We start from the raw sequence: 27690 nt of genomic DNA on the forward strand, positions 1-27690 counted from the left end.
TCAGACTGCGAGTTCCTGAAAGAAGAGCTCGGTTTTAATCTATCACCGATTGCTTCCAGAGAGTGCAAAGTACTGCTGTGGTTCGTGTGGCCGGGTGCCACCCTTTGTGTCTGAGCAGAGATGGGCAGGAGGTTTTCGGACCCTACGTGGCGATTTCAGTGCATCTGTGCTGATGGAGAGGAGTGCTCTGATGTGACAAACGTGCTGTAATTAGAACGTCCCGAAGTTTTGCCATAACATTGGTTGGTCATCACTTTCTTATTTAGCCCGGTGGAGATCTTTTTAAAGCTCAGAATCCTGCTTATCCCCGGGCTGCGCCGAGAAATCCAGCAGCAGCCACTTAAGGAAGATTTGCTTTTATTAGAAACCTATAAATGGATAACGTCCTGCACACCAGTGGATATCGGAATAGTTGGGAGGTGAAGTCATCCTGCAATAAAAAGGTCTGTAGTTATGACCTGCGTGGTTAAGTGATGTACATTATGTGCAGAGATGTTTTGCAGGCAGCAGAATGGGCTTTTTCCCTTCTTTTGCTGTGGGTGAATGGCAGATGTTTGGTGAAACAAGAAGTTTACGGGCTGATACAGTAACAGAGTGTGTATGTACAGACACTGAGCGTTCTCTGAGTTTTCTTTGTCTGTGGATACACGGATGTAGGTGCAGGCTGTAGGCTCCGGGCTGTGTGTGTTCCCCATGGGGCTGCAGTGCTGGCAGTCCTCTGGAGCTCTGCAGTGGCTCTCAGCCCTTCGTGCAGACACTGCTCACAGGAGGGTTTGGCCCACGCCTTGGGATTGCTTGGGCTGCCGAGGTGAATTTTGCCCATAATTAGGTTTTCTTGAAGCATCAGCTAACGAGCCAGTGCTGCTCTCTGTGTGATTCATCTAATCCTTTTTATAAACGGAGTCCTCCTCTGCACAGAAGATGAATGAATGGTGGGCCCTGCTGGGATTGTTGTTTTTTCCCCTCTTGTCCGATCTGCCTGAAGGGCTCTGCAAACACTTCTCAGGACAACCACGTGTGTGGATGCTCAGAAGCACAGTTGCTCTGAAGGTTCCTTCCTTCCCCCTCACGTGAGTGCAGCCATTTCTCACTCTCCTCGTGCAGTTTGGGCTCTGTGAGCCATTCCCATGACGTGTTTCAGTTTGCTCTGTCTGCGGGGCTGAAGTGCCCTCAGTGGAGCCTTCCATGCCCTGCTGCTGAGAAGAGCTTTCTGAAGGTGCCAAAGCCTCAGCCCCGGCCTCTGGCTGCAGAGCAGCGCCTTGTAGGGGTTTGCTTTCCTCTAGAAGCTCTGGAATTTGGCTTTGCAGGTGGAGGGGCTGGGAGAGCTGAGAAAGAAAAGAGCTCAGAAGAAAGGATCCCCACTGGGCTGTGCCCTGCGTGGCTGAGCTGCAGGCTCGCTCCGGTCCTCCTGCACAGCCAAAGGATGAGAAGGAAGGACACAATTTTCCCTCAGTGCCACTACAGATCTTTGATAATGCCCAAAGGTCCTCACCCATGTCTGCCCAGCCCAGGGCCCCGCACCGGGGTGATGTCTTTAATATCTCTGTTCAGTGCTGGGTGACAGCAGTGCTGATGGTGGTGGCATTGCTGCTCCGGGAGGCGCTGGTGATGGATGGCAGAAATGAAGCGATGCTGGAGGGCTGAGCAGCCGGCTGTGAAGGCATCAAACAGGAAAGGTCATGCAGGGAATTCACACCAGAAGCTCCCTCTCTTGAATTGAAGCACAAAATAAATGTGGGCAGGCGAGCAGGGATGGTTTTTCTGGTATGAGCATAAATCTCTGAGCCATAAGCTGTATATCCCCTGTATATCCCTTCGCAATTCCCTTCGTTGCTGTTGCCCTGTGCAGAACTCAGTGCATTGCAAGCCTTTGGCACCGCTCTGTCCCTGCACTGCCAGCTCCTCCTGCAGAGCTGTTTTGGGGCCGAGCACCCAGGGGACCTCCTGCACCATGTGTGCCCACAGCACTGTGCTGCCTGCATGTTCCTCTGGTCGTCTTTGGATGCAGATAAACACAGTAGTTTATCTGCTGCAGTTTCTGCTCCTTTGCTGGGCAGTGCTCTGCAGGATCCTGGGTGCTTTACGTCCCTCCTCATCTCATTTCTTGCTGCGTGAGGCACTGGTGGTGCTTTGGGAGCAGCAATACATTGACAAGGGGGTGAGAGAGAGACAAGACATCTTGCTCAGCTTTTTTCCTTCCCCCTGCTGCGATCACATGCAGTGCCATAACTATTTCCAGCCCTCCCTTTAGCACTTGCAGGACCACGCGTGACCCTTTGACACATCCCAGTGTGATGGGAAATGCACGAGACCGGCACAAAGCTTTATAAATACTCCTTGATGATTCATTTCTTTTCTCTTAGACCTGACCCTTCCCTTGTTGCAGTGCAGAGGGGCGGTGCAGGGATGGCAGAGGGTGATGGTCCCCACCTCCAGCTGCATCCTGCTCACCCTGTTGTGCTGCACCAGGCATCTCAGTGCGTGCCAGCACCCCAGAGCTCGGCATGCAGAAGGGCAATGTGCATCACTCTCAAAAGCTTTGTGAGAAGATCCCTGCAGCACAGCCTGGGCTGCTCACCAGGAGCAAAACCGTTCATAATGTGAGCAGATCCCTTCCACCCAAATAAATAGCTACTCCTGGCCTTAATAAATAAATAATATAAATAGAGGGAGATACATCTTACCTAGCTGCTGTTGCTATTATTTCCGTTGCTACGTAAACAGTTTTATTTCTGGCCCGTGCCACATGCCAGGTCACAGCCTGCTGCAATGTAATCTCTGCTCCTGGTTTCAGCGCACCGGGGTGGATATGGTGCTGTCAGAGCAGGGCCCTTCCCGCACAGCCCTCAGCAGCTGCTCCAGTTGGCTCCAGGCACCTTCAGCCTGTTGCTCAGCGCCCCAAGTGATTTTCCACCACATGCAGAAATGCAGATAAAGCCCCATCAGCACCCACTGCCACCACCACTGCGCTGAGCACGGGGTGCTGCCTCTCAGCTCTGCAGCCCCAGTGAGCCTTGCATGGCTGCACAGCCCTCAGCCACTTGTTGGGTTTAGGATGTGCTGCTTTTTAGCCTTCCTGCTGGTTGTGCCCCCTGTTTCCTCCTCTCCTTTCTCTGAAGGCAGTGCTCATTGCTTGCACCTGAGTGCATGGGGCTCAGTGAGTCCTTGCTGCTGATAGGCAACAGATGCCTGGGCCTCCCTTCTTGCACAGTGCAGCGGTGCTGCTGCAGAGAGATCAGCCCTTCAGCTTTGGCTCCTGGCAGCACAGCTTCTGTAGGGAGAGGCAGACAGTGGGGAATGAAAGCTCCTCTGTCACAGATGTACAGTTGTCCAGGTTTGCGTGGAAACCTCTGCACAGCAGCTGCTGCCACACACATGGGGCACTTTTAGGTTATAGCACTGAATATGTTGCTAGAAGCTTGTTAGAGACCGAGGGCTGAGGTACCCCACAAAAAGCAGCGAACAGAGAGAGCCTGAGGTAACACTGTGTGTTATTTGCTGCCCAGAACACCTGGAGGGGCTGTATAAAAAAAAGCAAAGAGAGGCCCAAAGTCCTCATGCTTGTGTTGAGGCTGAAGGCAGCTGTGGCAGCAGCAAAAGCTGCAGCACTGAGGCCATCGTGAGGAGCTCTGCAGGGTCCCCACTGGCACAGAAACCCCAGAAATTGTCCCCATGGGCTCTGCTGTGTCCTGCAGGGCAGCCAGCAGCAGCGTGTGGGCTGCAGGGCTCCCTCTGGATTAGGGCCAGCCTGGGAGCTGCTTATCCTAACGGAGCTAATCTCCGTAATCTCATTGCACAAATGCCTCCCTCTTCTCTGCTGGCAGCCTGCAGGGACCTGGGTGCGAGGTGGATGCCAGCAGATGTAAATGTATTGTTCATTGGAATGGCCCAGTTTCAAAGCAGATCCCTTGTCCCAGCACGGAGCCTCTCACCCTATGTGCTGCCCTTCCGCTGTCCTCACACTCACCTGACCTTCTGCAGCTTCTTCCCTGTTTTTCCCCTTTCTGTGGGTAGCACAGAGGTGATCTTGCAGTCCCTGCTCCGACACCACTGCCTGCTGACAGGGGCTGGCTCTGCTTGCATCCATCTGAGTTATTTTGCACTCAGAGGCCCCTGGGCTCCCTATCTCTGCTCCAGAACTGTGTGTGACATTGCCTGGAGTGATAAGTGGTGTGGAAGTGTGAGGCAGTGCCAGCCTTGCTGCCTGCCGTGGGGCACTGGCAGGAGAAGCAGGCAGCTCCATCCTAAAGAACATCACCTATTTTTGCTCAGGGACTGCAGCTGTGGATCTACAGGAACCCAGGACCTGCAGGGAGCTCACAATGGGCCTGTCCCCACCCCGACACCCTGAGCTACTCCATCAGGTTGCTGGGCTGAAAGCCCATCCCCTCTCTGTGCTGGTGCTGCTGTGGATTAATAGGGAAAAACATATAAATCTGTGCTCAGAAAAGCTGAGGTGAGGGCCAGGCCTGAAATGCTCATTCCTCATGCCACAGCTGTGGGGCTGAGCTGCTGCTGTGCCATAGCGGAGCACTAATATTTGCTTTCAGGCTCTGTTTTCCCCCCGTGTGGGATCTGAGGTTTTTCTTGTCAGTTGGGCTCCATGCCTTTCAAAGCATATTATTTTTAAAGGTATATATTCCCGTGCTTCTGAGCAGCGGTTTTTGTGACTGTGAGTTCAGGATGTCCATTTGGCATCACCCTGTGGGCAATGAATCAGGATTCAGTTTCCATTTGGAAGGAGAAAAAATAGCCCTGTGTGGAGAAAAGCGGTGTAAGGGGTCAGCGCTGGGGCCTGGCTGCACTTTTAATGCATGGAGGAGCACGAGCTGCTGTGCTCCTCCAACGCTGTGCATGGGGCAGCAGCAGCTGGGGGCACAACCCTTGGACCCAAGCAATACTTCCCTGTGTGTCTCACAGCTGTGGGCTCTGTGTGCCCAGCAGAAGGACTGTGAGGCCATCCCATGGGTATGCCAGCACCGCCGGGTGCTAATCTGCCAGAGAAACCATGCCAAGGGCATTTCTGCCATCCTGCTGCAGGATGGGGTGCCAAGGGGAATATCCCTGGCTGGGACTGATATTGCCAGCTGGGAATGTCCCTGAGTGCCCCAGGGTTAGGGAAAAGCTCTCCACCTAAATGCAGAATGACAGCAGATGAAGGGCAAAGCGCAGAAAGCGTGTGGCTACTTTTTTGGATTGTAAATCCAGGTTAGAGCAGCTCCTTCCATCCCTGAGGATCCCACGGTGCTCTATAAATACACCGTGCCCTGGGATCCCTTCCAGCACCGAGCTGCATCCCAGGGGCACAGCAGCTGCCGGAGCAGCACAGGGCTCTGGGCACAACACAGCACTCCCACCCCATCCCCTGCACTGAGCTGGCAAAAACAACTGCTCCTCCTCTGCTTGTTCCAACCCTCCCGTCGCTTTGAGACATGAATAGCAGTAATGGGGATTAACGATATCCCCTCAATTCAATTACCCCTACCTAGAAGCATGCAGGATTATTTAGATGCATTATCATTTTTAAGTGGGAGAGCTTTCCAGCAGCCTGATGGCTCATACAAATCCACCCGTGGAGAAGGATGGGATGCACACAGCGTTAATGATTGTTACCCTAAACTACAAGGCCTATTTTTTTCCCGCTAACTCTGTGATAATCAAATAATAATCCAGCTAATTACTGACCAGGGAAAGCACATTGACAGACCTGCCCGCAAACCTGCTGCCAGCACTGCTGTTCCCAAACGGAGATGGAAATGGAAGGAGGGAAGGATCACTTCAGCTGTCAGCAGGCAGCGGCCGAGCAGGGTGAGGACAGCGGGGCTGCTGTGTTATCCCTGTGGCGAGGTTTCTATGTGCTGATAACGGGTTGTTTGTGCTGATTGCCTTCTCGGGGGCTATTTCCTTGTAGGTGGTGGTGTTTTGTTGTTGTTTCTTTTCACCCCAGCAATCCTGCAGCTGCAGAGCGCAGTGTGCTCCGGGGGCCACCTCGTGGCAGTACGGCCGCCCTGCATAGCCCGGTGGTCATTTAACGTCCTGCTTTTTTAATTTTTACGTTTTTCCTTTCTTTATTTTTTGGACATTTTTCATTTCTTTTAAATTTCAGCATCATGTTTCATTTTGTATTTTTATTTTTAAGTTTTACCTTTCGTTTAATTTCTTTTGGTTTTCGTTAAATCCTCGGGTGGGCGATGGTGGAGCTGATTAACTCGGTGCTGCTCCAGCTGTAGGCTCCTGCAGGGTGCTGCTCGGGCTGGCTGACAGTATAAAACGTGAATGAAACTGAAAGAAGCAGAGCAGCATAAGGGGTTCATGGTTTCCCTTTGCCTGTATTCTGCTCTGAGCTTGAGGCTGGGCTGGAGGGATGGGAGGTGACATTTGGAGTCCCTACACAGCTCCACAGTGTCACTGACCTGTGTGAGGTTGGTGTAAGGAGGGCTGGATCTGCCCCCAGACGTTGTTAATTGGGGTGACAGATGCTCCTCTTCACTAATGATGCTCTCTGATTAGCTGAAGCTTTTCCTGTAACAGCTACTGATCGGGTTTTGTTAAAAACTGACTTTTAAAGAGCAAGAGCTGACCTTTTCTAACAGATGGGGCTGTATTATTGGCTTGACTAACAGATTGGAGCAGATGCTGTTGCTCATGAAAGGTACAGGCATGGCCCACGGCCTCCTGCTCTGCTGCCGGCGCTCCCCCCACACTTTTGGGGCACCGGAATGCAGCTCATCGCCCTTCTTGGGGTGTTTGTCCTGGAGGCACCACGTGCTGAGGGTTTGGGGTCACAGCCATCTCCAGGCTGTTTTCACTGCTGTTTGTGGGTGACAGAGGGGTGAATGTAAACCAAGGGTGGCAAGCAAGCAGTGTATTTTGTACCCGCAGATGAAACATATGAATTTCCAATTTCGTTCCAGCTGATAAACGTGCAGCAGGCAGCTCGGCGGCCCCCGGCACCCAGCAGCTCCGAGCTGGGCAGTGTCTGCGCCGGATCCCGCACTGAGCGTGGAAGACGGGATAACCCATCGCTTTATTCTTTCAGACGGGTCTCCCACGCTCTGCCGCTCCGCACGTTGGTGGCATTGTCCCCGGCTCCGGGCTCCAAGGGGTCCACTTCCAGATAAGAGTTACCGGCAGGGAGGGCGCGCAGCGGCTATCAGTCCCTCCTCGCCGCCCCCCGCTCCGCTTCTCCCTGCGGGGCCGGGCCGTGCGCTCGGTGCCCCCGCCCCGCCGAGCGCAGCCCATCCCCGCCCCGTCCCTCCCCCGTTGGCCGTGCCCGGCCGCGGCGAGGCGCTGACATCAGAGCCGAGCCGCGCCGCGCCGCGCCGGGAGGAGGAGGAGGAGGAGCCGGCCGCACCGGAGCCTTCCTCTTCCCGTCGCCGCGCTCGGGGCCGGGGCGCACCGGCGGGGGGCGGCGGCGGCGGCGCTTCTCCCCTCCCCGTGCCCCGCTCCCGGCGCCCGCCCGTCCGCTCGGCCCGGAGCTCTCCCGCACCCCGCGGCCCTCCCGCCGCCCCCCGCCGCCTCCCGCCATGCTTTCCGGGGCGCCGCCGCCGCCCGCCGGCTTTCCCAGCCCTCCGCCGCCGCAGCCGCCGCCGCCCCCGCCGCCCGCCGCTCCCCACGGGCCGCCGCCGCCGCCGCAGTTCCCTCCGTTCCCCGTGAAGGGCGGCCTGCAGATCCGGAAGAATGCCATCACGGACGACTACAAGGTCACCACGCAAGTGTTGGGGCTCGGCATCAACGGGAAAGTTTTGGAGATCTTCAGCAAGAAGAGCGGGGAGAAGTTCGCCCTTAAGGTGCGCGTCGGGGCTCTCCGCACTCTCTCCCCCCGGGGTTCCCCAGTCGGGCTCCTCCGGGTCCCCGGGCGGTTCGCCCCGCCCCGAGCCCCGCTCCTCCTGGCGGCGCCGCTCTGCCCTGTGCGCGGGGACACGGGCAGCGAAACTCGGGAACCGGTTCTGCGGAGCGGGCGGCCGAGCTGCGGGCGGCCCGGACAATGGGAGCGCTGCCTCCCTGCCCTGCTGCCCGCCCGGCCGAGTTGCTTTCTATTAACAGCGCCGGGATGTAGCCTTATGGCTTTCTAATACAAACAAAGCGAATAACATCTGCCTGAGCTGCCTTAGTAGCCCGGGCTTGGTGGGGTTTGCCTGGTGAGTTTGTTTGCCCCAGTGTTTGGATGGCAGACTGACCGGGGGTCCCTGCGCAGAGCTCCATCGGTGCCCACAGGTCTCCCCAGGCTCCATGAATCAGCGCATAACAGCGAGCAGCAACAGAGCGTTTCCGCGTTACTCTGCTCATCCATTGTCTGCGACTTGCTCCTTAGCATCCCCTGTTTAGCTGTGGATTTTACAGACAGGCATTTTGGCGCGCTCTCGGAGGTTTCCTCGTTTTGAAATCACTTGTTGAGGGAAGGAAGGCAGGAGCGCGTCTCCGTGATGGGGAGAGACGGGGGGAAGTTTGTGGAGGTTGGTGCCGGGTGATGCGGGTGCAGGCAGCCTGGGAGCGCCGCGTTCCCAGCAGAGCTGCAGCTCGCGCCCACGCAGGAGCTGTTGGGAACCTCGCTGTTACCCTGAGGATGGTGAAGGCTGGAGAAAATAACTGTCTGGATCTGTAACCCCCACCTCTTGTTTGTAGCGCTGCCTCTCTGTTGCTTTCGGAGTTTGCCAGTGTGAATGAATGAGCAGGTGGGCTCTGGAGGTAGAAGTGGCGCTGCTAAGGTATGTGGGGACAGGATGGCGTGGAAAGTGTGTGGCTGAGAGGGGGTCTCGTTCAGTGGGATGATGGAAGTTTGCCGTTTCCTCCCAAAAAGCAGGCAGTTTGCATTGGCTGCACCCCGTTATGCTGCAGGGTGACACGTGTTGGCAGTTCGTTTGGGTGGAAATCAGCAAAATCCTCCTCTGTTTTGACAGATGCACTCTTCACCGCTTCTGCAGTTGACTCAACCCTATAAAGCGAGGATCCAGCACTTCCCTTTTGCAGTGCTGAAAGGGGAAGGATGGAGCGGCGGTGAGGGGACGGGTGACACCAGGGCTCCTCCTGGGATGGTTGGGGCTGTGCTGTGCTCCTGCTGCTACCAGAGCGCAGTGCAGCAGCTGTCAGGGCTTCATGCTGGGTGCTGTATCGAAAAGCATCTTGTAGAGTAGGACTTTGTGTTATAACTCGGAATGCCTGAGCAGCTCTTGGAGGGTGATGCTGGATCTCTGCTTTGGAAAGTTGCTGGTCTTCTGCCCTCTATCCCCTGTCCCGGCCTCTTTACACTTCCCCGATGCAGAGAGGAGCGTTCAGCTGAGCTCTCGGGCTTTTCAAAGAGCAGCACAGCTGCTACTGTAAGCAATTCCTTCCAGCCCCTTAAAAACAGTTCTGTGGGGGGTTTGGGATCGCAGACAAGCTGCCCTGTGAGCACAGACCCATGGGGTGACAGCCGGGGATGTGATGGGAGCTGACTTCATCCATCCCTTGTTCCGCAGTCGGGACGATGTCTCTGTTGGGGACCTGCAGAGGTATTTAGATTGGAATTACTCACAGGCTGCATCAGTGTGGAATGATGAGCTAAAGCAGGATGCGCAGAAGTGATTGCATCGAGTCGTCATGTTTCGGATGATGCTCAAAAGAATCCTGATGGCTTCTAGCCAGAAGCCACAGCTGAAATCTCGTCGTGCTGCCTGCTTTGGTGGTGCAGCAAACCTTTCCATTCGGAGCAGTTCCTCCTTACATTTTCTGTTCCAAGATCTCCTACGTTAAAGCAGTTCTCTGCTGGAGGGAAATAATCGTGTGTCTCCTTAGTGTTAATGGTGTCTTCTGGTTACACTGTGCTTCCTCTTGGGTCAGGAGCAGCTATTATGTTGCTAAACCTAAACAGAGAGATGCATTTAAGCAAGCGTTTTGCTGAGGGTCAGTTTGCTTAAGAGCACTTTTCAGTGCTGGGGGAGAGTTGGAGCTCAGACTTAGCGTTCCAGCAGCAATGAAAACGTTACAGCCAATTTTCTTCCAGTGCAATGGTCCGTGGCAGAGACGCATCATTAAATGAAACAGTGCTGTGTGTGAGTTAATGGATGGTAGTTTTATTTGCTGCACCATGCCTAGGTAAAATGTGGAGCTGTTCCTTTACTTCTCTTCTTGATCATTTTTTGTCTATTTCATTAGCTTCCTGCCCTCAGTTTTATTTTTCAGTATCAAGAAGGACCTAAAGCACTCAGGATTTCACATGCAGGGTCAGCGATGCACCTGAGCTGCTAATCTCAGCCCGCAGCTGCTGGAACTCTATTGAGTGCACAGTGCTTTACTCCTGGGTGCTGAGCAGGGTGGGAATGTGAAGGGTGTAGAGGTGTGATGGATGGAGTTGAAATGCAAGGTTTGAGTGGATTCTTACCCGTTCCTTCTTTTTACCTTGGTGCCATGTATTATTAAGCAAAGTTAGGCTCATGTAAAAGTTTCTGTATGTAGGTCACTGCTGACCAGACCTGGCGCTGCTGGCTATGGTCAGGCTGTTGGCATTATGTGACGCAGGCTGCGATGGTGGCACAGGGCTTGTGAGCTGCAAATTCTGCTTTTAGCTCATCTTTAGACAAGGTGCGGGTGGAAGGTTGCTGTCTGAATTCAGAGTATGGCAGGGAAATGGCAGGTAACCCAGACTGAAGAATGGGCCGGGTAGGGCAGATGATTGGTTTGCTTCTTGGCTGTGTGTCATTGATGGGGCAGTTTTCCTTTAAAATAAACCATCAGTACTCCTCACCCAAACTTCAAAGTAGGAAATCTTCACCTCTTCCTTCCGGTGGGAGAGCCTCAGGCTGCCTGCAGGGCTGTCCCCTCTCACAGATGGGTTTTGGAGCATCCTCAGTGCTTCAGGGCATGTTTGCGAAACATTCTCAGTCTCACTCAGTCTTCCGTCCCATCAGATAAGGTGAGCAATGGTTCCTCTGATGGAGGAAGGAGCCCAGCACTTCTGTGGTTCATTATTCTTCTGAGCTGCCTGTCCTGGAAGTAGGGCAGGCTGTGATGTAGCTTTATCTGCTCGGTGCTGGGGGTGTTCGTGTAGCTGTTGGCCTTGTGGTCAGCCGTCATGGCTAAGGTGTTGTATAAAGACATTCAAAGAAGCAGAGCACCCTGTTTCCCATGGCTCTCCCTAGCTTCATTTGAGATCAAATGCTTTATCTTTCGTATAAGCCAGATGGAAAAATACCCTCGAAGTGATGGAGTGTGTGAATATCCTGGGCTTTTGCTCCAGGGGAACAGAACATGCGTTATGTCTGCTGCGCTTCTGCTCCTGTGTCAGCGGTGGGATTTTTGTGAGCTCTACCATGTATTTTATGTAACCAAAAATGTCTTCACTGTGGCTTTTTGTGCAACTCATAGTTTTAAAGCCGTGGAAAGTATAGTGACATCACCGGGGCTTTTCCAACGCAGTGGTTTATTATCTCACTGACCAAAAGAGTTTACTGAGTTGGGTTTTGAGTTTGGTTAAACAATTTATGATCAGCCATAATCCCTTCAGAATACATTATGTGCTCCGAACAGTCATATTGACAACGGAGATAAACTGATAACAGCCTGGGAGCCGGGGGCTGACTTTTGCTTTGGCACATGCTCAGGAAATGATAGGGCTCTTTCTCTTAATGACTGAATGCCTTCAGCCTGGGGGCTTGCAAAGGAGATCAGTGCTTCCTATGCTTGCGGGTGGGGAGCTGGGAGGTGGGGGTTTACTGGGGTTTGCCATAAAGTGAGGGGCCTAAATGCGTGCCCTCGCCCTGGGCTCACAGATGACATCTGGGGCTGCTCGAGAAGCCCGGTGTCCTCATGCCTGGGCTGGACAAGCCGGCACAGGTGAGCTCCAAGAGAACTTATGCTGAGGAAGCATGGGGGGGGATGAGGGGGCTTGCTCTGTGCTGAGGGAATGGGGGAAGGAGCCTGCATGGGGGGCAGCCCTGTGCTGGGCCTGCTGTAGGCCCTGGGCCCGCTGTAGGCCCCAGGCCCACGTAGGCCTCGCAGGCCGCAGGCAGGCCCCTCTCCCAGCCCGGCGTGCCTGGCCTCAAGTTGCAGCATTCAGGCAGCATGACCTCACCTCCTGGTTTCCAAGAATAACGCGCTGCCTCCCCTCCCCTGCGCCGGGCTGGCTGCTGTGGGGCTGCCCCTGGGGCCTCTCTGGCCTGCGGCTCCCCCAGGCCTCCCCTGCCATGGCGTGGGGTGCTGCTGGGCTCCTCTCCCAGCTGTGGGCTGAGCGTGGGGTGGGGTTGGGGTTGTCAGGACCCATCTGAGCCTGCAGGTTGAGTAAGGAGAGTCTGGAGGTGTAGGTCTATGAAGAGCAGGGCTGTCCTTCCGTCAGCCCTATGGACACAGCACTACCTGATTTATTTTCTTTTCCTTAATAAACCCGCTGGGAGCCCAGGCTGTCCCAGGAGGCTGTGCTGGGATGGGGTTTCAGAACAATCTGGGCTGCTGTGCGTCGTGATCACCTCCAGGCAGCTGACATTGCTCCTTTGCAGTGAGCACCCTGCGTGCAGAGAGCGAGGCTGAGCCCAGAGAGCTCCAACAACCTTGTATGCTGTGCTGGGAGCACGTGGAGCCCGGCCATGGGTCAGCCTCGAGCCTGATGCTGCTGGGGAGGACGGCGTCATCTTTCCATGAATTAGTGCGTCATGTTGGTGCGTGGCTTTGCTGTGACAAAGGAAATTCTCCCAGCGGAAAGGGCAGGTGAGCAAGTTGGCTCAAGCAGCCCGCGACTGTTGCGGTGTTTGCCGTCATATGTAATGAGATTATTTAAGCTGTTGGCATCAGGGATGCGTGTGATTATGTGCCTGGGCACCCAGCGAGCTGCAGCCTAAACTAGAGATAAAGTTCAAAATACAGTCTCAGATCTGAATGTTCCTGGGGCATCCAGCCAGGCGGGCACTCTGCAGTTCAGCTCCCGTAAGATATCCCAGTTTGGGATCATTGGAAGGATGGGCTTGTTTTCTTCATCATAATCACCTTTGCTGCCTCTCAGTGTGTGCCCCTGCCTGCAGGCAGCTCCCTGGGTTCTCTTGATGAGTTCAGCCCTTTCAGCTCTCCTGTCTCCAGGATGGCAGTGTGCATGTGTTTGGGTTGTCATTGCCATGTGCCTTTCATGCTGGAGCACGCAGAAGCTGCACAGCAGTAGGCTGAGGCTCTGCTGGGGGGCTGGGACCTCCAGTGCTTTTCAGGCAGCCCCATCTCTGGGTTCCCTTGGGGTGGATGTGGAGCATCCTCCTCTCTGACTCTGCAAAACTGAGCAGTTCTCAGTCCACTTTTCTTGTCCATGTCCTCCAGCCCTGAGACATGGTGTAGAGCTCGTGTAGCCTCTTAAAAGGCTCCATGGACTCCCTGCCAAATGTGTGTTTTCAGGGAAAGAACTAAAGCTGGGACTGCTTGGAAATTTGGCAGTGTGTTCCATCAGCCGCAGTAGTCATGGCTGGAGCTGATAGGTGCGGGTGGGAGTGGGGTCAAGCAGTACTGCTCGGAAATGGGCACAGCATCCCACTCGTCTTATCCTCAGCTAGGCTGGGGGGGGGGTGGGGGAAGCATGTGCAATCAGATCTAAGCAAACAGGAAAGAATGCGTGCTATCTTCAGCTTGCTGTAAGAAAAAATAAACAGGGAGGAAGGCTGGTCTGGTAGCAAGACTGTTTTTATTTTAAGTAGTAATGATAGTCTTATTGCATCTAGCATCTTGAAATTGAAGAATGTTTCAGAACAGGTTTAAATTCTGTATCCATGTGCATTAGCAGAAGGGCCGGGATTGTGCTCACTATCATGAGGTATCTCTGTGGGTATCATGGGTATGCCCTTCGGACACAGACAGGCTGCAGGAACCATTGGAGCCCACATGAGCCTCCTCTCTCAGGCTCTGCTGTGTCTCCCATTTCCTCTCCAGCCATTTCGCAATGTTGCTGCTCATGAGTCTGAGCAGATCTCTAAGAAAACATGGGCTGCTGTTGCACAAGTTGCTCTGCCGTGGTGGCTGGATACCTTTCCCTGGGAAGGGGTGGGCTTGCTGGGAAGTTTAAGACCAAGCTGTCTCCTGGAAGTCATCAGAGCAGGGCACTGGTGTTTTGGGGTGTGTGCGCCCTGCGCCGTAGACTAGGTGTGGGTTTCCAGCTGTGGCACACAGTGTGTGGTGCCTTGCCCATGGGAAGGAGGATTTAGGGAGCCTGCCTGAAAATTCCCTGAGGAATGCCTTCATCCGGCTAACTCGAGGGCGTGCAAGAGTCTTGCTTTTGTCTTAAGTGAGTTTCCCTGCAAGGAGAAATCTCTTCCCAGCACCAGGGACACGAGAGAGAGCAACCGCCCCGCGACTGATGGGAAATTCACTTTGACTCTTGGATGGAAGTTCAGAGCACAGGAACGCTCCCTGCTTTCCTGTCTGACCATGTAAACATGCAGCCCTCTCCCACCAGCCAGGCTATCCCATCTGGGAGTTGGCCACACCTCACTCCTTGGCTCTGGTGACTCAGTGGCTCACTCTGTGTTAGCATCTCCCTCCTTGTATCCCCGTTCACACTCTTTATTCTGCTTTGGGGATGAAACTTCCAGTGTGTTATCATGGGGGAAGAGCATCTCCCTGCCCACAGCATAAAGTGGCTTTCCTGGAATTGGTGCGAAGAACTGGACCCAAAAGCTGCTTTCCCTCACCCTGTGCCTGTGGGTCCGTGGTGAACCAACGTGTTGAGCTGACAGTGCCAGCTTGGTTTGGTTTTAGGGGCTAGGGATGGGGTTGTCTGGGATGAACAGTCCCAAACAGCTCTCCAGCTGCTGGGGCAGCAGCAGTAAATGCAGTGATAGGGTTGTTTGTTTGTTTGTTTTCATCTTTGTTTAAGTACCCCTGCTTTTTTGCTTTTATTCTTTCATCCCCCTGTAACGTAGCAGGCAAAACACTTGCTGTCGTACTTATTAAGAAAGCAAGGAACATAGTACTAAGAACTGCCTAGCAGTGGGATACTGGGCATCTGTGAAAGGATCAGCAAGTCTTCCCAGCGTGTGTGTGTTCTCACTGTGTATTTAAAAGATGCAAGCAGATAAAACCTCAGCTATTGACTCCTTGCTCTGCAGTGTGTTCAGTGCTGGACCTCTTCATGGGAGCTGCCTTTAGACACCAACATTTCCTTCTCAGTCGTGGTGAGAGGGGAGAAGGTTTTTCCTCTGATGGTGTTTTTGGAGGCGTGTGCGTCCCGGCGCTGTGCTGAATTATGCATGCTTGCAGGATGAGGTATTCCGAGGTTACGGCGCTGACCGGGCTGCTGAGCTCCGTCCTGGCTCTGCCAGACCTCCCTGCCTCCCTCCCACTCCCCGTGCCCGGTGTGGGGCTGCTGCGAGTGCTGGGAGAGCTAATAATAGCAGCTGTGTCCTGAGTGCTTTAATGAGGTGCCAGCAGGATGCAAAAAGGGCTTTTTAAAATAGAAGCGTAACTGTGTTTTCCTCTCAGCTGGAATTGTCTCACGATGCCTGGTGCAGAGGGGCTGAGCCCTGCAGGGGGGGTCGGGAGCTGGAAGTGCTGAGGGCTGGGAGCTGAGGTGGGCTCGGCGGGGCCTCCCACACGTGGGGACAGCTCGTGGGTGGCAGGAGGCTCACAGCCCCACTGCTGCTGCGGCCCCAGGGCCGTTTTCAGTTCCAGTAGCTCTGCAAGGCCATGTGCAGGGATGGTGGAGGTCTGCAGGGAGGCACAGCCTGCTGCTAGTGGGGCTGCTTGCTCGCTCTTGTTGCGTTGCTTTGAGGTCAGGATTTCCTCTGAAATGCTTCTTGCTCTGGTGCTCAAGGGTGCATGTGCCCATGGATTGCTTTGGGTTGGAGGGTTGCTCAGCTCTTCACCCGTGTGGGTTTGTTGCAAAACGTTTGCAGCGTGCCACTGTACAAACTATGCTGCAGAGTGCCAGGGCTGCGGGATATCCCCGGAGCAGCAGCAGCAGGAGGAGGAGCAGGACAGCTCAGGGAAAGCCCGAGGAGCTTTTACGGTGTGGAGCGGAGGACAAAGGCGGAGGAGGGCGGTCACAGCTCCGGGGGGAGCATGCTCAGGGAGGCAGCCGTGGGGCCCCTGCTTGCGCAGACAAAGGCTTGTTATGAAATCCCCGTGTTGCTCTTGTTCCGACCTTCCCCCTGCACAACACAAAACCTCCTTTCAATAGCAGCAGTGGCCGCTTAACGCAGGAGCTGGTTACGTAGGGCAGCAGCCGGCCCCGTGTCCCTGGCAGCACCCAGACCACGTGGGGATGGGGGACGGGGGGGGGTGGCGGGGGCACAGCTCATCCCAGGGCAGCCCCACATCCCAAACGTTGGTTTTGGGTATGGAGAAGGGGGGCTGATTGCCTCTGTGGCATGTGTGGGATGCGTGACTGGGGTGCATGGCTCTGAGGTGACCCAGGAGTGGGGTGCTGTGATTGGGGTGACCTCAGGAGTGGGCTGCTGTGGTTGGGGTGTGTGTCCCTGGGCTTGGTGTTGGTAGGTGCTTGCTGACTGCTGGTGTTGACAGAGCCTGCCAAGGGTACAAAATGCTCTTAAACAAATCACCACAGAGAGGGCAGAATGATGCAAACGTGCTGTGCGTCACCGAGCTTCAAGGGCACGTAAATAAAACCTTGGTGATGCCCTGAATGGTGATAGGAGCTTCGGGAGTGCTGTGCTGCATCCTGTTGGCTTTTCCCAACCCATGTGGGAGAAGGGGGCTTCCGAAAAACAGATTGAATAAGTAAATATGGGGTTCCCTGTGCAGCCAGGCAAAGGATTGCTCTGAGGCTGCTGGGGACAGGGACCCTGAGAGATGCTCTGAGCTCCTGTTGCTTGCTCAGGGCTGGGCCCACCACTGTGTCTGCCTGGGGGGAATCCTATGGACATGGGGCTCAAGCTGGCACCCTGCTGTGCCACAGTGGCACTGAGGTGCTGCAGCGTGGGCTGGAGCTGTGGGTTTTCAGGCCATGTGTGCTGCCTGGGGAGGGAAGTACAAAGTACGTAGGTCAGTGTCGAGTTAATGGTTTACACAGTGCTTGCTTCTGTATTAAACACACCCGTAAATATCAACCACTTCCTATCATAAAGGACATGTATGTGCTTTTCCATTCACGAGCACAGCAGCTCTGATAGGAAATCTGATTAGACACATGGCTTCGGGGCTGGGATCTGAAGGGAGGGCTGAAAGCAGCCTCAAAGGCTCTGCAAGGAGGTGGTGATAAAGAGACTGAGCGTGAAACACCGGCTGGCCTTGGTGTAGCTCATGTGAGGGTGTTGTTCACCCCTCCCTGACTTCTCATTTTCCTTTTGCTTTTTGTAGTGCAGGCCCTGGTGCTGATGGCAGTGCTGGTCTCTGCCTGGCCCCAAAGCCAGCCAGCCCTGTCCCCTGTCTATGCTTCTCACCCGGTGTCACAGTGAGTGCCAGCAGGAGGTGACCCAAGGAAGGGATGAACAGCATTTGGGGCATTCTAGGGGCCTTTCAACTCTATATGATTTATGCCCTGCTCAAGCATCAGTCCAAGCTGCTTCTGCTAGAAGAAGCAGAAGCATCCTGGGCTAAGGTGTTAACACACAGCACAAACCCCACTGTCTTATTAGGAGAGACGAATAATGAGTAAGTCACCAAAATTCAGTATTTCTTCTGATGTACGGTATGGCAGTGAGAATAGGATCATCCCCAGACAAAACCCAGGAACCGAACGGTCCTCTCGTGTTGTTTTTCTCAGATACACGAAGCAGACACTCATCATTTGTCTATTAAGCGCTGCCGCCTGCCGTTGGCGTGCCGTCGCTGCGAGGCTCTGAGTCAGCAGGGCTGCCTCGTGCTGCCATTTACCTGCTCTGACTTCTCCCGTGAGTTCTGCAGCCCCCTCCCTGCAGCCTCATCCTGCTGTCCCTGCTGTGCTGGTGCCGTGGGTACCTGCAGGGTACCCTTCAATCGCTGTGCTTGGATTTTGCTGCAGCGAAGGGGGGCTGGCTGAGCAGCAGCACCCCGCTGCATGGGGCCCTGGCAGGTGGCTCCTGGTTAAGCCACAGCCTCTTTGCTTGTCGCCTTTGTGAGCCCGGATGGCCTTTTGTTGCCGCCTGAAAAGCTGAATAGCTGCCACATCTGTTGTGGGTGAGGAAAGGCTCAGCAGATGCCCTGGGCTGGGGGCAGGAGGGTGGGAGTCTCCAGCATCCCCCTGCAGGGGGACCAGCCTTAGCTGCGCTCCCGGGGCATTGCTCAATGCTTGCAATGCTCTTCCTTCCGGGATTTTGCTGGCTTTGCTCTTGCAGGGCTCCTTGTGAAAGCATCATGCAATCACCACAGCTCTTCCCACGGCATCCTGCATCCTCTGCCCGCTTGTGAAACTGCCAACTCACGGTGGCATCGCCAGCAAAACATGCGGCCACAAAAGCGTGGGGTCTGCAGGAGATGTTTGAAAGGGAAAGTAAGCAGGGAGGAGGAAAGAGCCCAGGAAGCTGGCTTCCTGCCTGCCCTCCTGTTGCTCTGAGGGGGACTATAGCTGGTGGGGGCCTGGGATGCAGCTGTGTGGGGCTGTCACTTGGAGGGTCCCAAATGGCGTGATGCTAAAAGCAGCAAACAGAAGTAGGGGTTGTAGTCCACCGCCCAGCCGGGTCCTGGTAGGACAGGAGCTCTGCAAATGTGTTGGCAGCTGTTTGGGTTTTTGTTTTGTTTGTTTCTTTTGCCAGAGCAAATTGTGAAGCACTGCTGATGGGGGAGCAGAAAAATAAAGATGCATGTGGCTGTGGCAGCAGGTCGGGGCTGCTGTCCCTGAGCCGTGGGGTGCCAAGCAAAGCATGGTCCTGCCCTGCTGGGTGCCTGCGGGGAGCTCCCTGCTTCCACCCCCTGTGACTCACCCACAACATCATGGGGGGTGGTGGGGCTGATTCAGCTCTGTCTGTGTGTGGGGGGGGGGAACCAGAGCACGTTGTGTGTGTGGCTGCAGCTCCCATGTGTGCTCTGCTCCCTTCCTTCCTTCCTGGCTCCCGCCCACCTCCCCGCAGCACACTGGGGGGCTCCAAGGGCTCTCAGTCCTTGCAGAATTTCATGTGTCCGATGCTGCTCTGAAGGCCTGGGCAGCCCCAGCCTGGTACCGTGGGCTGGGGGCGGTTAACTCTTGAACACGAGGTGCTTTTCCCATTGCAGCCTCCTTTTTGCGAGCCATGAAATATAAATATGACTGTGGCCTGGATACCAGAGCTAAAATGGGGACATGGGCAGTGTTACCAAACACACCCAAATACACTGGACGTAAAGCACACGTGACCAGAGTGAGCAGCAGACTGCAGAAAAATAGCTTTGTGTTGCAGCACTAATATGGTGTTAATGGAATTTGGGGGCAGTGGTTAAAGCCTTCAGCTGCAACTGGGAAAACCAGGGCTGAGATTGGAACTGAGAATGGGGATAAGCCAATCTCTGTTGCTTTCCATGAGTGTGTGGTGCTGTGTTTTAACCTGAAATGGGAAAGCGTGAAGGTTTGTTGTTGGCTCTGCAGAGCTTGTTGGAGGGCTCAGCACCAATGGGTGCTGTGGGGCAGGAGATGGGGATGCGGGATGCTTTTACCATAGCTTAGGCATCACCACATCCCTTCTGCATCCCCCCCTCCCTCTGCACCCAGCCCTTAGTGGGCACCAGGAACATTTCCTAAATAGACCCAATCATGCCCTTAACGATGCTGGCTGTGCTCCTCCATCCCAGAGCCAGCAGGAAGCCGGAGTGAGGCTGGGCTGTTGGCTGTGCTGAGTGGCAGAGGGTGTTTGGGAGGCCATCAGGAAGCTGTTTGCTTGCCTGTGGGTGCCTGAGTACAAAAGCAAATGTCACAAAAGCAAATGTCACGGCGGTGCTGTACAGGTAATGGAGGCGGCTGCCTCGAGCTCATTAGGAATACAATTAAACTCCCCGACAAGGACTTTAAAAATTGGATGTATATTTTTGTACATCTCCTGGTTGTCTTGCTTAGAATTACACTGTCTGCTTCCTGCTGTTCAATTTTCCCAGCGTGCAATTACCTTCTTTTTCTTTTTTTTCCCTTTAAACTTCCTGACTCCCCACCCAGGCTGTTGGAGCAGAGCTGTGGATAACAAAGCTTTTCTCCAGGCCCTGTCCCTGCTGCTCCATTGACATCGATGCTGTGGAGCGAGGTGTAGAAATACAGCATGATTTTTCCCTAAGGCCAACCCTATTACTGATGCCAGAGCCCCTACTGCCAACCTGAGGTCGGGGCAGTGGGTGCTTTGCTCTGCCAAGCCCAACCCCAGAGCTGCTGAAGGCAGGAAGGAAGATGAAATACGCTCAGGCTAGGCACAGTTGTTGCTCTATATTTAGAAGTATAATAATTAAGGCTGGTTGTTTATCCTGACGAACACGGTAATTAATAGTCTGTGGCAGCCTAGCAAATCCTTCCTGCACCTGGGAACTGTGAGTTGTCTTTGGGAAGGGCAGGGGCCTCATTAGAGGGCTGCTGCTATTTGGGGAACATCTGGCTGCTGCTTTGTCCCCTCCTCGGGTGTGCGTGCTTTGGGCTCGTGGCCTCTGGAGCTGCCTGTGTGTGGGGCCCTGAGCAGAATGACCCCACCGTGAGCAGAAGGGGGAGGTGTGGGACCAGAGGTGGTGTCTGGATGAAGATATTGGCCCCGAGGAGAAAGAACAGTGCCTGTGGATGGGCAGCGTGTGGCTGCGTCACTGCCTGGAGAGGGGAAGAATTTTGGTGGCACACGGGGATGTGATGCTAACAAAGCTGCTTCGTAAGCACAGTGAGAAGTGGTGCTGGTTGGTGTTCTGGGCTGCAGGAATTTCGGATGTGATACAGGGAAATGAGGGCAAGCAGCTTGTGCTGATGTAAGGACATAGGGGAGAAGGGTGCAGAGGAGCCCTGGATTCATGGGGGAGCTGAGAGCCATTCAACCCTGTGTAATGCCCAAGCCTGGCTTCTGCTGGAGCGCTGCGGTACTGCAGTGCTCCCTGCGGGGCCCAGGGCTGCAAATGCGAGCGTTCCCAGGCCATCTGCCTTCCCTGGAGCTGCTCCTCATTGGCTTTTGCTACCCACAAGATCACTGGCACTGGATCAGGAGCACAGCTGAGGGTTAACAGGATGGGCTGCATTCTGTCACCCCCCCGGGTGCCTCTCGGGGTGGTGGCTTTGCGCTGCTCCCGCTAGATGGGGATGGAGGCATTGCATGCAGCACCCAGTGCCTCACTGAGCTGTGCTCGTACTGTGCCTGCCTGCCTTGCCTGGGCATGGTGCCTGCTGCTCTGCTCCTTGGGGTGCTGAGCTGATGGAGTTCTGCCTCATTGCAGATGCTGCAGGATTGCCCCAAGGCGCGCAGGGAAGTGGAGCTGCACTGGAGGGCGTCGCAGTGTGCACACATTGTCCGCATCATGGACGTCTATGAGAACCTCTACCAGGGGAGAAAGTGTCTGCTCATTGTCATGGAGTGGTGAGTGCAGTGGGGCTGTGGGATGGGGAGGGGAGAGGTGTCCCACTGGGGGACACTGATGCTGCGAGAGGTGTTGCGCTGTGATGTTCAGGACGGACTTCCAAGGTGCCGTGTGCCCTGCACTGGCTCTGAGTCATTCTGAAAGCTCACTCAGGCTTCAGGCCTGAGTTCTGGCAGCAGATGGGTCATAACCAAACTCGCTTGGGCCAAACAAAACCAGGCTCAGCACCGGGTGCTGGCACCCAGGGACGCAGTGCGGTCAGCAGCCGAGCAGCAGCACCGCAGCCGGCAGCACTGCTGAGCCAGCCTGCTTTGGGTAGCTGCTTGATACAACATGGGGAGGAGGAGGGATGAAGGGGAAAGTATTGAAACCACATCCCAACCGCAGCTGTGATTTAATACAGCTTTCTTGCCAAAACCTCTGGCAAGCTGGCAGGTCGCCTGGGGGGGCAGAGGGTGCACGGAGCAGCTCCGGGATGGGAAGAGGCTCTAAGAACCATATCAGGACCTGGGAGCTGCAGGTGGGATAGGGCAGGATGGGACATCTGCCTGCATACAAGGAGAGTGGTGGAGTGATGGGCAGTGGGTCCTTAGCATGGGGACAGTGGGTGCTGCGTACCACTGTGGTGGCTTCCCCCTGTCTGAGGGATGCTTGGGATGCAACTCCCTGCACAGTGCAGTGTGACCATAACTGTGTGATCTGCAGTACTCCCAGGTGGTTTGGTGCTGTCCATGTTGCAAGATGTCCAGCTTGAGATGCTATCTGCACCAGGGAGGCCAGGAGCTGTTTCTGCTTCAGTTAGATAAGGCTGAGACAAGAAGTGCTGTTATCCCTGTTCTCATGGAGAAGTGATCCCTGATCTTATCCTTGATCTCTCTTGGAGTGGAGCCTTTCCTTAGGGCACGTGGGGAGCCCTCGAGCCCCAGAAGCCATGCCACAGTTTCCCAGCCCTTTCCCAGAGCCTTACCTGTGAGCTGCTTTGCTGCAGTGAGGTCCATCCCTGCCTCTCTCTGTCCCATCTCCAAGCCAACATGAACCATGCCATGCAGATCTGCTGGTAGAGCTCAGCTCTGCACCCAGTCTGTTGGGATTTGGGAGATGTCACCCATTCCCATGTGGGCACGTGGCACCGTGCTATGCAGCCAACTGAGCTCAGCACTTCGCATAGCATGGGGTTTGCTCACCCAGGAGGTAGTTGTCTCATGAGCTAAACTAGGCCAAGTAGTGCTCTCACCACATTAGAGCATTTTGCTGTCTTTACTGTAAATGTGTTTTTGTGGCTTGGTGGGCAGACCACGTCCGTTTGTGCCTGACATCTCTGCAGTGCACGTGAATCCTCTGCCCCTCTCATTTCTGGAAGAGAGAGGCTCTGGGACACCGCTGCCCAGAAGTATCAACCTCAGAGTGGGGATGGAGAGGAGGTGCATCTCTTGCTGAGCTCATGCAGCTCTTGGCTGGGCACCAAAGGGTCTGACATCGCTCAAGCTGGGGCTGCTGACATGCTCCCCCCATCCCTAACCCTGCTGCTTCTCTTCCAGCTTGGATGGTGGGGAGCTCTTCAGCCGGATCCAGGACAGGGGAGACCAGGCCTTCACGGAACGGGGTATGGTTCCCACAGTGACCTCTATTCAATCCTTGGGCAGTTTCTTGCTCCTTATAGGAGTGTCCCATTCCCCCTGGATCGGTATCAGGATTTTGCATTTGGGGAATGCCAAGCTTGGATCTGGGTGCCCAGCCCTTGATCACAGCCCCAGTTATTCTTGCTCAGTCAAGAGCAGAGCTAAGGGATGTTTTCTCAGCATCCATTGCACTCCAGCACAGACACACTGCCCCCAAATCCATAAAACATGAACCCTGGGGCTTGTGGTTTTATAGGGAACACATGATCTGTGGAATCACTGCTTGGGGAGGGAGGTTTCAGGTAGAGGAAGCACTTTTGGCTGCAGCCATAAGCTTTGGCTCCAGGTCTGAACAGTAACCTAGGGGACAGTGCCTGCTGTAAGTCACCTACAAATGCTTTTATTGGTTTCCTTGCTGCTTCAGAGGCCTCAGAGATAATGAAAAGCATTGGGGAAGCCATCCAATACCTGCATTCAATCAACATCGCGCACCGGGATGTGAAGGTAGGAGCGGTGCTGAGCCCTGCCCTGCCACAGCGCTGCTGGGGCTGTCCCCAGCCCTGCCCTCACCTCTTGTCCCTTGTTTTCCTGCAGCCAGAAAACCTCTTGTACACCTCCAAAAGGCCCAATGCTGTGTTAAAACTCACTGACTTTGGCTTTGCTAAAGAAACCACCACACACAACTCCTTGGCCACTCCGTGCTACACGCCGTACTATGTGGGTAAGCTGCTGGGGGCCAAGCTCTCAGATCTGCAGGGCTGGGGGTGAGGGGACCCCTCCTTGGTTGGAACTGGAAGGAAGCTCAGAGGAACCATGCTTACCGCCTGCAGCATAGCCCATCAGCTCTGCACCCACCTAATGGTGAAGCAGTTTTTGGGATGGCCCCTTGCTGGACTGCTTTGTACTGCTTTGGGGGTTTGCTGCTTTTTGGGGTGTAGCTTTGCCGTGCTTGCAGGATGAGCTGCTCCATGCATGGTACCGGTGCGTGCAGCACTTGGCACAGACACTGCATGGACAACGCTGCTGCGCCTGTGCTGCAGCATCGTGCTGCAAGGTGGCACTGGCCCTGTGCATTGCACTGCAGCTGCACTGCCCTGGGGGTCTTTGTCTGCACCCCAAATCCCACTCTCTTATCCTCAGCCCCCGAGGTGCTGGGCCCGGAGAAGTACGATAAATCCTGTGACATGTGGTCCCTCGGCGTCATCATGTACATTCTGTAAGTCAGCCATTCCCTCTCCACCCTGGTGGGGTGTCCCATCACCTGCTGCTTCCTCCTGGGAGCACACACTGATGCTGCCCCGCTCCATGCAGGCTGTGTGGGTACCCCCCATTCTACTCCAACCACGGCCTCGCCATCTCCCCTGGCATGAAGAAGCGAATCCGCATGGGCCAGTATGAGTTTCCCAACCCCGAGTGGTCGGAAGTGTCAGAGGAAGGTAAAGCCTGTTGTGGGGCCATGCAGGGTTGAACTGGGCTGGGGCATCTGGGGGGCTGTGTGCGGGTGTTTTGGGGCTGAGGGGGAGCTGCCCTGGGACCTACCCATGCCCCCTTCTTCTCACCTTCTTGCAGTGAAGCAGCTGATCCGCAACCTGCTGAAGACGGACCCAACTCAACGCATGACGATAACAGAGTTCATGAACCACCCCTGGATCATGGTGAGCAGCGGGGTGTGGTGGGATGGGCATGGGGACTGGGATATGGGGTGGGGATGGGACACCCCTGGCTGATGCTGCTCTGCTCCCCCCTGCAGCAATCCATGCAGGTGCCCCAGACCCCACTGCACACCAGCCGTGTGCTGAAGGAGGAGAAGGATCTATGGGAGGATGTGAAGGTAAGACTCTTCTGAATTGGTTTTCTTCCCCTGTGCTCTGTGCTCCGGGTACTGCCTGGTTCTGCCTTCCCCTTGTGCTGGACTGGTCCCAGATTGGGCCAATCCACACTGGAGCTGCAATTCAGCATAAAATTGCAATGCAAATCCCTGCGGGTGGTGTAGGCGGGTCCATTGGTCCCATCCCATAATCTCCTTGTGATTGGGACAGTGGGATGTGGCTGGGGGGGGAGGTCCCTGCCCGGGGGTCTCTTTGGGGTCCCATGGCAGAGCTGACGGGCGCTGCGCTGTGCCCATCCCTGCAGGAGGAGATGACGAGCGCTCTGGCCACCATGCGAGTGGACTACGAACAAATCAAGATCAAGAAAATCGAGGATTCCTCCAACCCTTTGCTGATGAAGAGGAGAAAGAAAGCCAACCCTGCGGAGCCCGCCGCACTCCCGCACTGAGGGCGCCCTCGCCGCCGGCCCTTGAGAAAGCAATAACTATATATATATTTTTTTTAAGAAAAAAAAAGACAAAAAGAGGCAGACTGTTATATCAAGCGCATGGAATTCAGACATTTATACCAGACTAGTTATTTTTAGCTACTCACCTGTGTTTCTGACCTTTCTGGAGCAGGCGATGTCCCCATCCGATCCACGCTCTCCGACCGGGGGGGGTTTTGTCCTATAGGTGAACGACGCTGATAATTGGATTTTATTTTATTTTTTTTCCCTTTTGTGAAACATTTTTGGTTTTATATTTTTATTGTGGTTTTTTTTTTTTTGTTCGTTTGTTTGTTTTCTTCCTTCCTTCCTCCGAAGACATGGAAATTCCTGTGGTGACCTTCCTATAGGGTATATAACAAATACTTTTTAAAACTACTGTAGAGCTGAAACCCTGACAGCGTGCTCCCTGCGTGGAGCGCTGGCTAGAGGCAAGCTTCGGGCAGGGCTCGGGGAAGGAGAGCTCCCAAAGCAGCCATGGGGGGGGCTGGTGGGTGGTGTGCTGCCTCCCCGGCCTGGATATCTGCTGCTTTTAAAGCACGCTTGGGGAAAACATGAGGAAAAGTTATCTTTGGAGCCCTGCCCTGCCCTGGAAGCCTTGCTGCTCGCTGGGGGCACGGGGCTCTCCGCAAGCACCGCGTGCGTCTGTGCTGCTGTCTGTCCGTACGTGGCTGTGCGTCGGTACGGGGCTCACCCCCACCCTGTGCCATCCAGTTCTGACCTCAGGGCGGGCAGGGGGCCAGGTTTGGGGGTGCCCCTCCCCTGGTCCCCCAATCTGTGCAGGGCAAGGATGCTTCCCCCTCCCCCCCACCCGAACGATGCTGTGCTGGGGGTCCCCGGGTGATGGAAGGAGGAGGGGATGCGGTGGTGCAGGGCTGGGGTCTTGCTGCCCTCCTATGTGGTTCCTAAGGGGGGGCTGGGAGGGAAACCCCCATCCCTGAGCAGAACGGCGGCGCTGAAGTCTTTAATCCATGAGTTCTTATTATTATTTGTCACGATGTTTCACCGCATTTAATGTGCTCGGGGAGAAAGAAAAACGTTTTTTTAAGGCCATGTTTAGTTTTTAGGTGATCTTTTAGACACTGTATGCAATTTTAATTTGTTTTAAGAAACAGTTTTTATCTTATATATATATATATATATATTTTTTTTTTTCTCCCGTCTGTTGGCTTATACTAACCTTTCTGGTCTGCTCTTCAGTCCTTTGGATTAAAGACTCTTACTGCGTCTCCCTGTCTCTCCTCCTTGCTCGCGTGGCTCCAGGCCAGGTGACTGCTTGGTGATGTCCCGAAATGGCCCCAGAGCAGCTGAGCTCCCCCAGAGTGATCTTCAGGGACACAGTACTGCCCCACCAAAGTCCCTTCGTATGGGGACATGGTGAGATCTGGTGGCCGAGTCTGCCTGGGTGATGCTGCAGGTGGAGTTTCTTGCATGGCATTGCTGCTGGGATGGGGGGTTTGGGGACCGTGGAGTTTTGGGGCTATGGGAGCTGCACCCAGGTGCCGGCAGGGGGAAGTACACATCCGGAGTTGTGGTTGTGCTGTGGACAGTGGGGCACGCATGGTGCTGCTGCTGTCCCCTCTCTGCTGGCTGCAGTCACGGCAGGTGACACATCGGGATCTGCGGGCACTGGGAGCTGCTGCTGCTCATCCCTATGCTTGGCTGCAGCGTCTGCAGGTGGGGAGGAATTACCAACACCCCCCATGCTGCCCTCCTCATGCTTCTTGAGGTGGAGATGCTGCTGTGCTGCTCCCAGAGGTGCCGCTGCGGGCTGCTGTCGTGCAGCTGTGCAGGAACGACAAGCACCCGATCCCACAGAGGTGCTGCAAGCAAGAAGGAGCTCCGGCGACCTCCTCCCGTCATCTTTGCAAGAGCCAAGCGGGGAGGAGTCACTCTAGCTGCCAAGTTCCAAAACAGTGAGCTCATAGCTGCTACCCAGCAGCACGCCGTGCCTGTTTGCACAGCGCAGCTCTCCCCACGGGGCGGAAATGTGGACTGTACAAACACGCACTGCACCCAGAGGTGTGAAGCACAGTAGATCAGCTTTGGGCTCAGCCCACGGCTGCCGTTAGTGCTCGGGCTTGCGTAGGTTCAGCGTTTTGGAAAGAGGTTCTTTATAAACAAACGTAATCCCAGCCATAAAACCCCCGACGAAGGGTGGGAGGTTGGCATTTCCCTTCTTGCTCCTCCTGCCCTTCCCTGCAGATCGCTCCGGAGGGGCCCCGTGCACCTCAACTCCTTTTTTCTGTCACCGCTTTGTGTCTGTTGAGGTGGATGAAACCAGAGCTGTGTCTTTTCTGTAAAGATTCTGATACTAAAAGGAATAGTGGGGTCGGTGTGGGCGGCGGGCGAGAGCGGGGACTTACTCACAAAG

General features: G+C 54.9%; 1 protein-coding gene across 1 annotated transcript; it reads left to right on the forward strand.

The window, feature by feature from the left end:
* Nucleotides 1–7364: 7364 nt before the first annotated feature.
* Nucleotides 7365–26545, forward strand: MAPKAPK2 (MAPK activated protein kinase 2). Its single transcript, XM_015299062.4, has 10 exons — nucleotides 7365–7790; nucleotides 21241–21380; nucleotides 22920–22984; nucleotides 23425–23504; nucleotides 23595–23721; nucleotides 24141–24216; nucleotides 24312–24436; nucleotides 24570–24655; nucleotides 24751–24831; nucleotides 25134–26545. The coding sequence occupies exons 1-10, from the start codon at nucleotides 7527–7529 to the stop codon at nucleotides 25275–25277; spliced, it is 1188 nt and encodes a 395-aa protein (XP_015154548.1). The 5' UTR covers nucleotides 7365–7526; the 3' UTR covers nucleotides 25278–26545.
* Nucleotides 26546–27690: the final 1145 nt, after the last annotated feature.

The sequence above is a fragment of the Gallus gallus genome, chromosome 26, assembly GCF_016699485.2.
Source record: "Gallus gallus isolate bGalGal1 chromosome 26, bGalGal1.mat.broiler.GRCg7b, whole genome shotgun sequence".
Classification (NCBI taxonomy): domain Eukaryota; kingdom Metazoa; phylum Chordata; class Aves; order Galliformes; family Phasianidae; genus Gallus; species Gallus gallus.